General features: G+C 34.0%; 1 protein-coding gene across 7 annotated transcripts in view; it reads left to right on the top strand.

Annotated features, from left to right (window-relative positions):
* The window catches only part of ASCC3 (activating signal cointegrator 1 complex subunit 3), a 336407-nt gene that overhangs the window by 200175 nt on the left and 121410 nt on the right, over positions 1 to 14822 (top strand). For all 7 annotated transcript variants that reach the window (XM_038554805.1, XM_038554806.1, XM_038554808.1 and 4 more), the window contains 5 exons: positions 2795 to 2986; positions 3285 to 3509; positions 8973 to 9092; positions 12250 to 12414; positions 14273 to 14359. In XM_038554805.1, coding sequence (XP_038410733.1) covers positions 2795 to 2986; positions 3285 to 3509; positions 8973 to 9092; positions 12250 to 12414; positions 14273 to 14359 — 789 coding nt within the window. The remainder of the gene's footprint in view (positions 1 to 2794; positions 2987 to 3284; positions 3510 to 8972; positions 9093 to 12249; positions 12415 to 14272; positions 14360 to 14822) is intronic.

Here is a 14822-nt window from a genome sequence, read left to right as displayed (position 1 = left end):
TAAACTTTTGTGTATATCAGAATAACTTGAGGAGCTGATTAGAAATGTATATCCAAGAACATGAAAAGATGTTTCACATCAGTAGTCTACATTAGGAAAATGTAGATAAAACCACAGTGGGATAACACTACATATCTCTTACAATAGCTAAAATAAAAAATAATGACAGTCTCAAAAGCAGACAAGCATGGGAGGTAATTGGAATTCTAATATATTGGTGATGAAAATGCATATAGTACAACCACTCTGAAAATGGTTTGGCAATTTTCATAAAAATAAGCATATATATTTTACCAGATGATCCAGCAGTCACATTCCTGCTAATTACTTTAGAGGAATTAAAATACATTCTCTTACATACATGTATACACACACATACACATACAGAAACTTCAAACTTCATGTGGAGATCCATAGAGACATTCTATTCATAATTACCCAAAGTGGAAACAACTCAAACATCCTTCACTGGGTGATTGGATTCACAAAATATCCATCCATACCGTAGAATTCTAGTTAGCAGTAAAAAGGAATGAACTATCAGTACAACTTAGATGAATCTCAAAGGTATCAAACTGGGTAAAAGAAACTAGCCTCAAAATTTATTTATTTAAAAAAATAGTTTTGTTCAATTCTATAACATTCTTGAAGTCATGAAACCATGAGGATGGAGAACAGATCATTGGTTCCCAGGGGCTGTGAGTGGGAAGGTTTAACTATAAAGGAATAACATGAGGAAATTTTAGGGTAAAAGAACTGTCTTGTATTCTGATTATGGTGATCATTACACAAATTGAACATATGTTAAAATTCATAGAACCATATACACAAAAAGGAAAAACTAAATTTTTTCTGTATGATTTTTAAAATAGCACATATCTCCAGGCCTGATTCCCAAGGATTCTAGTTTATTTGTTCTATGAGCAGCTCAAATTTATTTTAGAATTGCTGTCACTTCAAATCTCTACTGAACCAATTAAAAAGCAATGGCACAATATATTAGCAAGAATGGAGACAAAAGAGAAGTTACCCCTGTTGCCTCTAACAGGCTGACCACACTGCACAAAAATAAAACAAGAATATACTCTTCATGAAACTTGGAAAAGAAAGTCTTTTTGGTCTATGTGTATTTTGTTCAGGACCCTAAAAGGCTTAGAATGTGTTTAAGTTGTTATTTACCTGGATGGCCACTAGATGGAGTGGTTTGTTAATGTATTTCGGTTTCATATATGCAGCAGATTTCACAGAGGGCTGTTTTCTTAGATCATTTCTTTAGTTAATTGTTAATAACTTAGAAGTTTAAATTCTTTTAAGATTTTATTCATTCATTCATGAGATACATGGAGAGAGAGGCAGAGACGTAGACAGAGGGAGACAGACTTGATCCCAGCACCCCGGGACCACAACCTGAACCAAAGGCAGACGCTCAACCTCTAAGCCATCAAGGTGCCCAGAAATTTAAAATTTTAAGTGAGTTTAGGGGTAGTCAATATGACAAAATCTATGGTAGGACCCCAGGCCCCTGAAATCCTGCTCCCTGCCAGTGTAGTGCTCCTTACAAAAGAACTATGGAAAACTCTTTAAAAAGAAACTGTGAAAATGTTGATAATAAAAGTTTTAGAACAATAGCAAGCAAACACAGGACATGATGCCCAAATAGGAGCTTTTTTTAAGATATAGACTTTATAAAGATTTATTTATTTATTTGAGAGAGAGAGAACACACACATGAGCAGGGGGAGGGCAGAGGGAGAAGGAGAGAGAATCTCAAGCAGACTCCTCACTGAGCACAGACACACTGTGGGGCTCAATGGATCCCACACCAGGAGATCATAACCTTAGCCAAAATCAAGTGCTGGATGTTTAACTGACTGAGCCACCCAGGAGCCCCCAAATAGGAGCTTTGATTACATTAACACTTCATTATGTTAATCTAAAGGCTAATTTTGCGGAGACATTTTCTCCATTTTTATTGGGTCTTAGTGAATTTTTTAAATATTATGCTTATATGAATTACAGATATGTGGATCAAATCCCACCTCTGAGCTCAGACCAGGTGAAAGAACAGACACCAAAAGTGAAGATAGTATATTCAGGGCATTGTAAAGTTGAGAAACTAAGATGGGTGATCAGTGCCCGTCAAAAATTACCAAGAACGCACCTCTCGGTGAACACAGTTGGGTTTATTGGGTCATTGCAATGAGGAAGAGTGCATGCACTGGAAAATCAAGGCATCTCAGTAAGTTAGGGGAAAAGTCTTCCAGGGAGTAGGTTGTGTATAGAAAATATAAAGACCCTGGTGAAGCGGATGTGGATTTATCAAAAAGGGACTTAGAGAAAATTTCAACCCTAGTTGCTGGAGTTGGTTCATGAGGTTAGGGGATAAGAATAATTTCTGTAGACTCTTGCACTGTAAGAACTATGGCTTTTACTCCGAATGAGTTGGGAAAACATAAGTTTCTTTTTTTTTAATTTATGCTTTTTTTAATAGAGTATTTTTGATTTTGGAAGGATAGGAAACAGGTAATAATGATTGATTGCAAGGCTTAGTGAAAGAGAGATTTAACTTCATTCCTCTTGGATTTTATGTCATGTTGGGGATTACCTATGTTTTTAGATAAAATATTGTTTTTAACAATTTTATACAGAACATTATATACTAAGACTTAGCAAGATCTTAAAACACTTAGTTGTATGCTTTCTTTGATAAAGTCCTTGAATAAAAAAATGCTAAATAACAATTATTTGTAAATGCTAAGTAATGCTCCTTTATGTCTTATTGATATCTACTCCAGGTACAGAAGTCAAGAAATAAACAAGTACGAGAATTATTTCCAGATGGTTTTAGTATTCATCATGCAGGAATGCTTCGGCAGGACAGAAATTTGGTTGAAAACTTGTTTTCTAATGGGCATATCAAAGTTCTGGTCTGTACAGCTACATTAGCCTGGGGTGTCAATCTTCCTGCTCATGCTGTTATTATTAAGGTAATAACTTATATTACATAGATTTGTGTGTCTTAAACCTGTGGATTGGTTTGTTTAGAAAAATACTACTATTTGGCTATTTCATTGGCTTCAAATTTTATTCATATAAGGCCAGAATTATTTTCTCCAAAAAAATCTAGTTTATATTGTGAAAATTTAACTCTATCACAGATGATGAAAGGATTAGTTAAAGTACACTTTTGAGATCTTGCCATATTTGCCTAATTTCAGTGTTCAGCTCATCAGGATTATATTTGTGTGTGTTTATGTAAATTCTTATTAACTTTTCCTCATCTAGGGAACACAAATATATGCTGCAAAAAGAGGCTCCTTTGTTGACCTTGGAATTTTAGATGTCATGCAGATATTTGGTCGAGCTGGAAGACCACAATTTGACAGATTTGGGGAAGGAATCATCATAACAACACATGACAAACTCAGCCATTACCTCACTTTGCTCACTCAACAAAACCCAATTGAGAGTCAGTTTCTGGAAAGCCTTGCAGATAACCTAAATGCAGAGGTAAGATCCAGTGAACAAAAGATTGGAATAGAGTCATCAGCTGAAAAAATGACCAAGTAAATATAAGGTTGAATAGATTCTATTCTGTAGTATTTAGGAATATAGCTTACGCCATCACATGGTCATGAGGCACAACAGACTAAGAATATTGTCGGTTAATTCAAAACAGTATAGGATGCAAGTGATAACCAACAGTTATATTTGCTAAGAGTGTACTTTTAAATTGTGGGGTTTTGTTTCAGGCCAGAAATCTAGCCAAAGCTATACAAACTAGAAAAACAGAAATAGTAGTAACACCTGCTATATTTGTTTGTACTTCTATAGTTTTTATAACGTTTATAAAGCCCTTTTATGTTAGGTCATTTGATTAACCTTGTTTTACGGAATAGAATTGCTTAAATTGAGCTACAGTATTACAGTTTGTTTCATGTGTGTATATGCATTTTGTGTTAAGATTTAAATAGCAGACTCTGGAAGTCTAGGTATCATATTAACTGGTAAAGAGAATAAACATTCTTAATTTAAGAGTCTGTGTGTCAAACATTCAAATGAAGTTTCCCTGTTTTCATGATATTTTTAATTATTGCCCTGGCATTCAACACTTTCCTACTTCTCTATCCTTGCTTATGGACTCAAATAATTTTTTTAAGTAAATGGGATATAGATGAATAAATGAAGTAAATGTTAAATAGACAAATTAAATGAAGAAATGCAACATTTGCAATCAAATATTACTTGTTGTGTACAAGTCCTGTATCAGTTACTTCTTAAAGAGCTTGTAAAATTTCACTTATATTCTGTTCATTATTTACAACTCTTTAGAGGATCCAGAGCACATTCACTATGCAGTCTCCTCTGTTAAGGAGCAGATAGTCCAAACAGGGAGTAAAAGCTACAAAAGCACAGTGCAATAATGTTGGAAAGTGATAATTTCTGTAGAAGGAGCCAACAAAATGAGAAAATACTTTTGGTCACAGGCTATTAGGAAAGGCTTGGTTCATGAAGATGGCAAAAGTTGATCTGGGATCAGAAGACTAGGGGTTTGGAAGATTAGAAGTTAGAAGTCATGAAGGATGCTGATCTCTAGGAGCATAATTACAAGAAAATAAAAAATATTGGAAGTAAATTTTGACTCTAAAGAAAATGTTATTGTAGCTCAATTTCAATCCCCATCACCTGCTGTGATTGCATGGTTTAAATAGCTAGGTCCTGGGTCAACAGTATCTCTGAAAGCATAATCTATTGTATAGATCTATTTTACAGTCTGTAAAAAAGTGTTCATTTCCTTAACAATGAAACTATTTGGTCAAGCCCTGAAAAAATAAAAATAGATTATAGTCAATAGATTTACCTCATATTCATAAAGTACTTATTAGGTACATCATTTTCAGAAATGTCAACTAACTATAACCATAATTCTGTTTAATGCCATAAAAGGCATTTAAATAATGAAATAGATACCTTGAAATTTTTCGCTCATATAGTGAAGTACAGACCATTGCTAAAACTTTTTTCTCATATTTTAGTCTACTTGGAATAGCTCCCAAATAAAGTATATTTTCTTGTTAAGGAAACAAACTCCCTTAAATTATAGTTGAATATGAAATTAAATTTGATAATCTGTGGAAATCAAGTGTGAAATTAGTTTATAAAATGAATGTGTGCTGTGTTCTTAAGGTAATGGAATTTTAAGTCTTTAGACTCCCCAAATCTTTGCAAAACTGTTCAGTGGCAGTGATCAACGTAAAGGTTATGTTAGATTAGGAATATTGCCTCTGCCAATATCTTTTATAACATGAATATCTATTCTGACCATTAGTTTAGAAGAACTGAAGATAATACAAACATTTTATGAGACAAATTTGCTGATTGATACCTAATGGGGCTGATTCTCTAATGCTAACGCCAAAAGGTCGCAAGTCTCAACCCTGTAATAAAGCCACTTAATTTTGCATTGACAGAAACACTGAGGCATGTTTGAGGCTTATTAAATTGTCTTTAGCAGATATTACTGGGTACCTACTCTGTATTAGCCCTCTGTAGTATCTACTTTATTTTTTCTAATTTATTTATTCATGAGAGACACAGATAGAGAGGCAGAGACCTAGGCAGAGGGAGAAGCAGGCTTGTTGCATGGAGCCTGATGTGGAACTCAATCCCAGAACTCTGGGATCATACCCTGAGCTGAAGGCAGATGATCAGCCGCTGAGCCACCCAGGCATCCCTGTAGTATATACTTTAAAATATGTTAATTTTTCGGTAACCGTACACATATGCAATATGGAATCTTTTTTATCTCTGCAGGACATAGTATAAACACCTTGTCCTTGGATTTAAGGCTTCCATAGTCTGACTAGCATTCCCAAAGCTTTTCCTGCTTACTCTCCAACACATGTCATCTGCCCCAAAACAGACTCTCCTTCTACTCACTTTACCTATAAAGTCCCAATTTTCCCATTTATGAAATAGGGACAATCTCATTGGATTGTTGTGAAAATTTACTAAGCGCCTGTGCCAAGCTGGTATTTAGTAAATGATTTGTATCACTTACCATTGTCTCATGGTCCCTTGATACTCAGTCCTACTTATACTTACTGCCAGCTTGCAAATCCTAGCTGAATAAATACATGAATGTTTTTCTCACATATTTACTAAAGGATACATACACATTAATGATTATTATATTTATTTATTTCATTTTTAGATTATTTTAACCAGTTTAAGAAAACAAACACACAAGAAAGCAATTAAGACAACCTTAAAGACTCAAGTTTAAACACATAAATTAGGTACAAAGTGATACTTTTAGTCTTACTTCTAAATTACCAAATTTCGGGGCAACCCCGGTGGCTCAGCAGTTTAGCACCGCCTTCGGTCCAGGGCATGATCCTGGAGACCCCGGATCGAGTCCCACATCGGGCTCCCTGCATGGAGCCTGCTTCTCCCTCTGCCTGTGTCTCTGCCCCTCTGTGTGTCTCTCATGAATAAATAAATAAAATCTTAAAATAAATAAAAACCAAATTTCGGGCGAATTTGTTTTTCTGCTTAACAGAACATAAAACTCTACTATACTGTATATTTAATGGCAGTTTTATAAGTTTCTTATGTTAGGTATTTTTAAGTAAAATAATTTTTGAGTACGTATTACATGCTAGGTGCTGTGGATGGTAGTTTCATGTGTGTCATCTTAATTAATTACGTGTGTCTCACCTACATGACTAGACAACTTTTTGAGACCAAGGATCATGCTCTATTTACTCCCATATCCATTGTGCTTTACATAATACTGACTTGTACTGACTTACTATATGATTATTGAGATGAATGGCTGTATGGCAAAGAGATTTGAAAAATACCTGTTTTTATTATAAAAAGCTCCTGTACTACATAGCCACTAGATGACAGCAGATATTTACAAGTAAATTTTTGTCTTTGTCACTAGGTGGCATTCAAAGATTAATCTAGAAAAATGATGTAGCCTGGAATTTACGTCCATTTTTCAGGGTAGTCTGTTTCTTTGGGTGAACATTTAGAAGATTTGAATGACTTGGTCTACTCTCTGATACCCACTTCCTCCTTTCCTTTATTTTATCATTAATAGCAGTGGGTACTTATGAATGTTAATTTACTGAATTTGATTTTGAAAATAATAGCAAGCTATTTCATCCTTTATAGAATTTTCTACTCTTAGCAGTCATGTGATACTATTTTAAAATATCTATAGCATAAAGGAATCCACACAGCTTTTGCTGTCAAATAATAGAATCACAAATGGGAGGTAATCTCAGATTTTTAGCTATATCATTGAACTAGTTTCCTTTACTTCAACAAGCTGGAAAATGTTTTACCTGTCTCATTGTTAAATATTTGGGGAGTGTGGCACAACTCTCTTATTAGTTATATTTTAGTCTTAATATGAAGAATATCATTTTGTAGAAAATTTCACAGTTCATATTTTAGGAAATGTATATATTTACCTATATTATGGATGACTTAGTCATATGTAAGAAGATTATGAAGATCTAATTGACATAGGACCTTGTGTAAGTTTAAAGCTTACAATGAAATGGTTTGATATATGTACATATTGTCTAATATTTACCACAATGAAGTTAGTAAACATATTCACTTCACATAATAACCATTTTGCTGTTATTGTTTTCATGAGAACATTGTAACTCTGCTCTCATAGCAAATTTCAGGTATACAATACAGTATTATTAACTGTAGTTACCATGATGTGCATTACATACCCCAACTTATTCATTTTAGAACTGAAAGTTTATACCTTTGACCAACATCTCTCCATTTCCTCCACCCCTCAACTCCTGGCAACCACCATTCTACTCTTGTTTCTATGACTTCAATGTTTTTAGAATCCATGTATAAGTGAAACCCTAAAGTGTTTGTCTTTCTCTGACTTATTTTTTTTTAAGATTTTATTTATTTATTCATGCAAGACACAGAGAAAGAGGCAAAGACACAGGCAGAGGGAGAAGTAGGCTCCCTGCAGGGAGCCTGACATCAGGGGACTCCAGGATCATGTCCTGAGCCAAAGGAGGCGCTAAACTGCTGAGCCACCCAGGCTGCCCTCTCTGACTTATTTTATTTAGTGTAAATTTAAAGTGAATTAAGCAGAACCTGCCTTATCATTTTTTACTGCAGTCATTTCTCTTTTGTAATAACTAATAGTATGATATAATAGTAGAATGATATTTCTGTACTGCTAAAGCTCATCTTCGTGAGCATCCACATTTATTTCACAAAAATTACTTATACAGAATTAAAATTATAGGAATAAATCAAACATAAAAGTTTTATTTTCTTTAATATTCATTGCTAAAATGAGTTAGTTTTCATTTTTTCTCCTAATATGTAATAGTTTAGGTAGAATGCATCTCTCCTTTGATTAAATATTAAGAAATTCGATTTTTTTTCAGCCAGATGTACTGGGAAAAATTATACAACTATGAAGTCTCACAACTTGCATGAATTTTTAAATTAAGGAACATTAAGTAAATGATCACCTATAGATGTAGTGGCTAAGGAAATATATTTTTAAGAAAGCTTTTCATTGCATTTTAGTTTTAATACCACTTTCTAAGAATTCCTTTCTCTTTATTACACAGCTTTTCTGTGTCATTATTGTGTTTTTAAACTAAATCTTTCAATGCTATGTGGAGTGAAACTCTGTTTATAGAGAAAAATAGTCAAATGGCATAATATGGAGTAGATTCAGTTTTGGAACATAGCCTCTCCAATGTACTGTTCTCAATTAAATGAGGCAGGACTGATGTTTAACTAATTGGAGAAGTGTCATGTGCAGTAATTGTACTTAACTTTCTTTTAAATACAGTATAATGATGTATTTTAACTTAACTTTTGACAAAATGGCCTTTGATGTAATGTTTGTATCCAACTTTAACGCATTAGTTTAATTTTTGTTATATTTTTGCTTTGCAGATTGCTCTGGGAACAGTGACTAATGTGGAGGAAGCAGTGAAGTGGATAAGTTACACTTACCTTTATGTACGGATGAGAGCAAATCCATTAGTTTATGGGATCAGTCACAAGGCTTATCAGGTAGAAAACTCATCTATTAAAAAGAAAATCAAACCTTCTTTTTTGGTTCTGTAATATTTTTATGATATGAGGATAAATATTTGCTACTTCTGCATCATCTGAATAGAATTAGGCACCTGGAAGAAAAACAGAAAGCTTTAGTCTTTTTTAGGAAACACAAAGGAAAATTAAATTTGCTGCCTGTAATTATTTCACTTTATTTATGTCTCTTTTACCACTGATACTAAAAAGTTACTCTTTATTTTATTATGAATATATTATTCAGGTACATTTCCATTTGATATTAATATTTTTAAAAAACTAAGTTTTTAAAAACTGTAATGAATTAGGTTTTAAAGTAAACCAGGGATCCCTGGGTGGCGCAGCGGTTTGGCGCCTGCCTTTGGCCCAGGGCGCGATCCTGGAGACCCGGGATCGAATCCCACGTCGGGCTGCCGGTGCATGGAGCCTGCTTCTCCCTCTGCCTCTCTCTCTCTCTCTCTCTCTCTCTGTCTCTGCCTCTCTCTCTCTCTCTCTCTCTCTGTGACTATCATAAATAAAAAATAAAAATTAAAAAAAAAATAAAGTAAACCAAACGTGAGGAAAATTATAGATCCCTTTTAATAATAACTTATGTCTTAGGAAGTATGTTCCTCTTATCATGTCCCTTATAAGCACTTATTCCTAAATTAAAAGATGGTGTTAATGAGTATTAGCAGTATCCGCAGGCTGGCCACCCCCCAGGTTGGGCTGGTTGAGTATCTTTTCGAGAGGCTCACTCTCAAGCATGACTAGGAGCCTCTGGAGACCAGCACTTTTGAGGGGCTCCTCTGGCACCCCCACGCCCACCCCCCCAGTGCCTGGGCTTGTGCCTGAACCTTTTCCCCTGTAGCCGCTAGGCAGACTTTTAACCATCCTGGACCAGATGGAGACAAAAAGCTTTTTGCAGCAAAAAAAAAGTTGGGAGGTGTGGATTAATTCCGCTGAGCATGGTAACAAAATCGGATGTGTGTTGTCCCACCTCTTCCTCTGCACGTTCAAGTTGTGTGGTCCACGTGGCTTACAGACACTGTGAGATCTTGTCTTTTCTTTAGAACTCTGCTTTATACAATGTAAATGCTTCCTAATTACAGATAAAATCAGTTGTCTAATGAAAACATTATTTCACCATTGTCATATAGATATTCACTACTGTTAAGTCAAAATAGCAAAGTTGAATTGAACTCAGAATTAGTTTTCCTCCATTTACTATCCACCTAGCTTCTGTATATATTCCATTGTATCATCAAAGGACTCGACAATCTTTTTTGTCATTTTTCTTTTTCCTGTGCTATAGATTTGGCCATGGAAAAATGGAAACTTGAAGGCTCAGGAGGAAAAAAAGTCCTCTTGTTACAAATATGGGATCATGAAAATAGTGACATTGTGAAAGTATTCTGATGGGGTAGAAGAAGGCAGAGAACAACATATATGTTTATGGGCTAAGCCATTGCAAAACTTGGGTCAAAATGAACACATCAATTGATTTTTTAAGTACTAGATTAGTATCAGAAGTCATTTTTGTATGATTTTGTAGTATAAAGAGGTCTTTTTTTTCTTTTTTTTTTTTTTTAAGATTTTATTTATTCATGACAGACACAGAGAGAGAGGCAGAGACACAGAAAGAGGGAGAAGCAGGCTCCATTCAGGGAGCCCAACGTGGGATTCGATCCCGGGTTTCCACTGCTAAACCGCTGAGCCACCTGGGCTGCCCTTTTTAAATTTTTTTTTTATTTATTTATGATAGTCAGAGAGAGAGAGAGAGAGAGAGAGAGAGAGAGGCAGAGACACAGTCAGAGGGAGAAGCAGGCTCCATGCACCGGGAGCCCGATGTGGGATTCGATCCTGGGTCTCCAGGATCGCGCCCTGGGCCAAAGGCAGGCGCCAAACCGCTGCGCCACCCAGGGATCCCTGCCCTTTTTTTTCCTTTTGAGGAAAAGGTTTTGGTTTTATTCTCTTTAGAATTCAGAGACTATTATTTTTTTAATTTTATTTTTTACTTACATATTTATATTTTATTAGTAGGAATTTATAGCCATAAAACTCATGTGAACTAATACAAATTATGTTATCCATCATATTAATGGTTTAGAACATGTAATGAATAAAATGGTTTTATACAATAAACTTGATACATACAGTACATCGTTTACAGCAAATATTTAAGACTTTTGTATTTGCTAATGGTTTTTTATTCCATCATCCCTACATTTGACTTTCCTTTGCCTCATTTTTCTGGTTTTTACATTTATTTTAGCTATATTTGGTGTATGAATAAGCTACCATCAAAGTCTAAGTGAGAATGAATTGTAGGAGTATTAATTCATTAATTGATTTGTAAAGAATTTTTATACTCCCCTCCCTTTCCTTTAAATGTCATATTTATTCCTCATGACTAGAGCATGACCTTTAGGACTTGGTGTATATGCCTGTATACTTGTATACGTGCACACATGTGTTCACACATCACAATATTTAAGAATTTTTGTTAATATCTTGTGTTAAATGTCCTTTCTATATAGAATGAGGCTATTAAATAATAATTTCCAAACTATTCAAATATTTCTTATCAACTTCACCTTACTCTTTGCTTCTATTATTATTATGGACAAAGTGGTTCTTTCTATCAGCAGTTATGAAAACTGCTAGAACACTAAAGTCTTACTCTTGAAAGGATAATTATGCATTTATTTGTTTATATCTTTACTTTAACAGAGGAAATCATCCTCACTGTAAGTTCTGTAAATAATTGATGAAGTAGAAATATGGCTTGATATTTTAAAATCCCTATTTTAGTTTTGGACGGAGAAGACAGATTGTTTTACTAATATCTGATTTCTGATCTTTATATTCTTAAAGATTATAAGACCGTTTAAGAATTTCAGATTCTAAAATATTACCTAAAGATAACATAAAATTAATAATCTTCATGAATTTTTAAGGCTTACTTTATTTAACAGATTAAAATATTTTCTAATTATGTTCTAAATTTATAAAAATGTACTACTTTAAAAATTATAATTTTATTCTAACTAAAGTATCAACAGAAAATTCTAATTTTCATATATACAAATATATTTGTAAATGATGACTCTCTAAAGAAATAGTCAAGCATTTACATATATTTTTTTCCCTACAGGTTGACCCAACATTAGCAAAGCATCGAGAGCAGTTGGTCATTGAAGTTGGTCGAAAACTAGACAAAGCTCGGATGATTCGTTTTGAAGAGCGAACTGGATATTTTTCCTCAACTGACTTGGGTAGAACCGCCAGCCACTACTATATTAAATACAACACCATTGAGGTATTATACCAAGTGGAACAAATACAATATATTTGTTCTTAGATGTAAATACTTTCTAGACTTCAAAATATTGTATTAATGCAAAATAATAGAAGCAACTAATAGAACAAAGTGCATTTAACTTATATGAATTAAATAACATGCTGAATAAACACAAAAGAAAAATAAGACTTTAAATAATAAGTACCTTTTTGCTGTTCAATGAGTATATCCTGGTCAGTAGACACACCCAAGCCTAAAACATTGAGCATGTGGGTAAGGCCTATGGAATGAATGCTGGAATGAGTGTAAGCAGGAGGTGATGGCCTAATGATACCTGTGAATCAAAGTTGAAAAATTAATTGCAGATTATTGAGAAACACTGGCTAAAGAAGAGTTAGAAAAACTACTGCAATTATCAGGTCAACCAAATTATACTATTTGGGCAATTTAAGAGGTTTCAGGGATAATTGAGACTGTACAGTGTAGCCTTGCTTGTTGCCTTTTAATGTAATCTTGTGTAAGATAGCATGCCACTGTAATATTACATCTTAAGGAATATATGCATGTGTATGTACCTACATAAGTTAATATATGGGAAACCTAATAGTGATTGCCTGTGAAGAGAGTCTTAATTTCGAAGACAAAGGTGAGTTAAACCACATTTTTATTCTCCTCTTTATAAAGAGTTGGAGTTTTTTCTTATATTAATTTTTTGGAATATCTAAATTTGTTTTTAAAATGAAGAGTAACAGAAATCACTAAAGTAAAGGGTGCTTGGGTGGCTCAGTTGGTTAAGCCTCTGCCTTCGCCTCAGTTCATGACTACAGAGTCCTGAGATTGAGCCCTGCGTTGGGCTCCCTGCATGGAGAACCTGCTTCTCCCTCTCTTGGCCCCTCCCCCCTACTCATGTGTTCTCTCTCTCTCTTTCTCTCTCTTGCTCACTCTCTCAAATAAAATCTGTTTTTAAAAAATCATTAAAGTGAAATTTCTTCTGAAATTTGAAAACCTAGGCCAATATGAAATCTAAGTTTTCTAGTTACTTAACACATGCTTATGCATTTAACAGGTTTCAGGAAACACCTTTGTGCACATACTAGCTTTTCTTCATCATTCCCCAAATAACTATTGTATTTGTATAGCGCTTTAGGTTTCTTCTTTTAACATGCATCATCTCATGATGTGATCTGGTCTTCCTCAAACCAAAACATTGCCCCTAGCTCTCTACTGCTTCTGTCACCTGTTCATGTGTGCTCCTTTTGTCCACTAAGTAACCTTTCTCATTTTCCCACTTGGTAGTATGTTGCTGCCAAACTATATCTTGTGCCTGTTTGCAGCTCTTTCAAGAACTAGCCTTTCTACAGCTTTACCTTTATTCTGTATAGACTTTCACTGATTTTTCTCCTTCCAATTTCCTGAATTTCTGTATGCCCTCACTAGTAATATTATGATGCCTTCACCAAAATTTTCAGGTTGCATAATTTTAGCTGTTCCTCTCGAATTTTATATGATACATCATCAGCTTAAAGTTGGCGAATAGTGCAATTTCCATATGCCCAGCTGAAAGTAAGCCAAGACTGGACTGTTATGCTGAACATTTTTTTAGATATCTAATGTAGGTTTTAATAACTGATCTTATTGATCTCTTTGCTTCTAAAGGTCTTCTCCAGCTAATTATGTTTTAGGAAACTTTTTAGTCTTTGATAAATTTGATGATGTTTAAGGCAATGATCAAGAATACTATGCCACAAACATAGTAACTCTGCATTGTCTACAGCTCAAATATTCTTTACGAGTATGTGATTTTATAGTCACTTTTTAATTGAAAATATTTTACTGGATCTTCTATTTTAATCTAATATAACACTTACTTTGGTAGACCTTCAATGAATTCTTTGATGCTCACAAAACAGAAAGTGATATTTTTGCCATAGTCTCCAAAGCTGAAGAATTTGATCAAATCAAGGTAAGATTATTTGAAGCTTGAATCAGATGAATTTGGCATATATACATTCATTCCTTTATAAAAACTTACAATTAATTGTTATTCCTGTTACAGTATAAGCTGTATGGCACTTCCCATTTAGAGTACCAGTTTATAACAGTGTCCACTGTCCTAGATTATGATATTATGTTATTCCTGACATTATTCTTTGCTCTCTACTGCAAATCAAATATAATTTAAGTAGGTTTTGCAATAATGAAACTAGCAGAGAATATAGTATGTAGATTTTGGTTTATTTGCAATATAAGTTTCACTGAAGAAAATATAAAGGACATGCATGATTCAAACTTAGATATGAGTATTTCTGTACCTGTATTATAATTTAATCTTATTAACAGTGAAAACTTTAATACTGTGAATCATAGTACTTCATAGCTTTAAGCTATGAATGTGTTATACCATATAAAAATATATGACTGTAATG

Source organism: Canis lupus, chromosome 12 (assembly GCF_011100685.1).
Source record: "Canis lupus familiaris isolate Mischka breed German Shepherd chromosome 12, alternate assembly UU_Cfam_GSD_1.0, whole genome shotgun sequence".
NCBI classification, from domain to species: Eukaryota; Metazoa; Chordata; class Mammalia; order Carnivora; family Canidae; genus Canis; species Canis lupus.
This window is presented reverse-complemented; position numbering and strand designations above follow the sequence as displayed.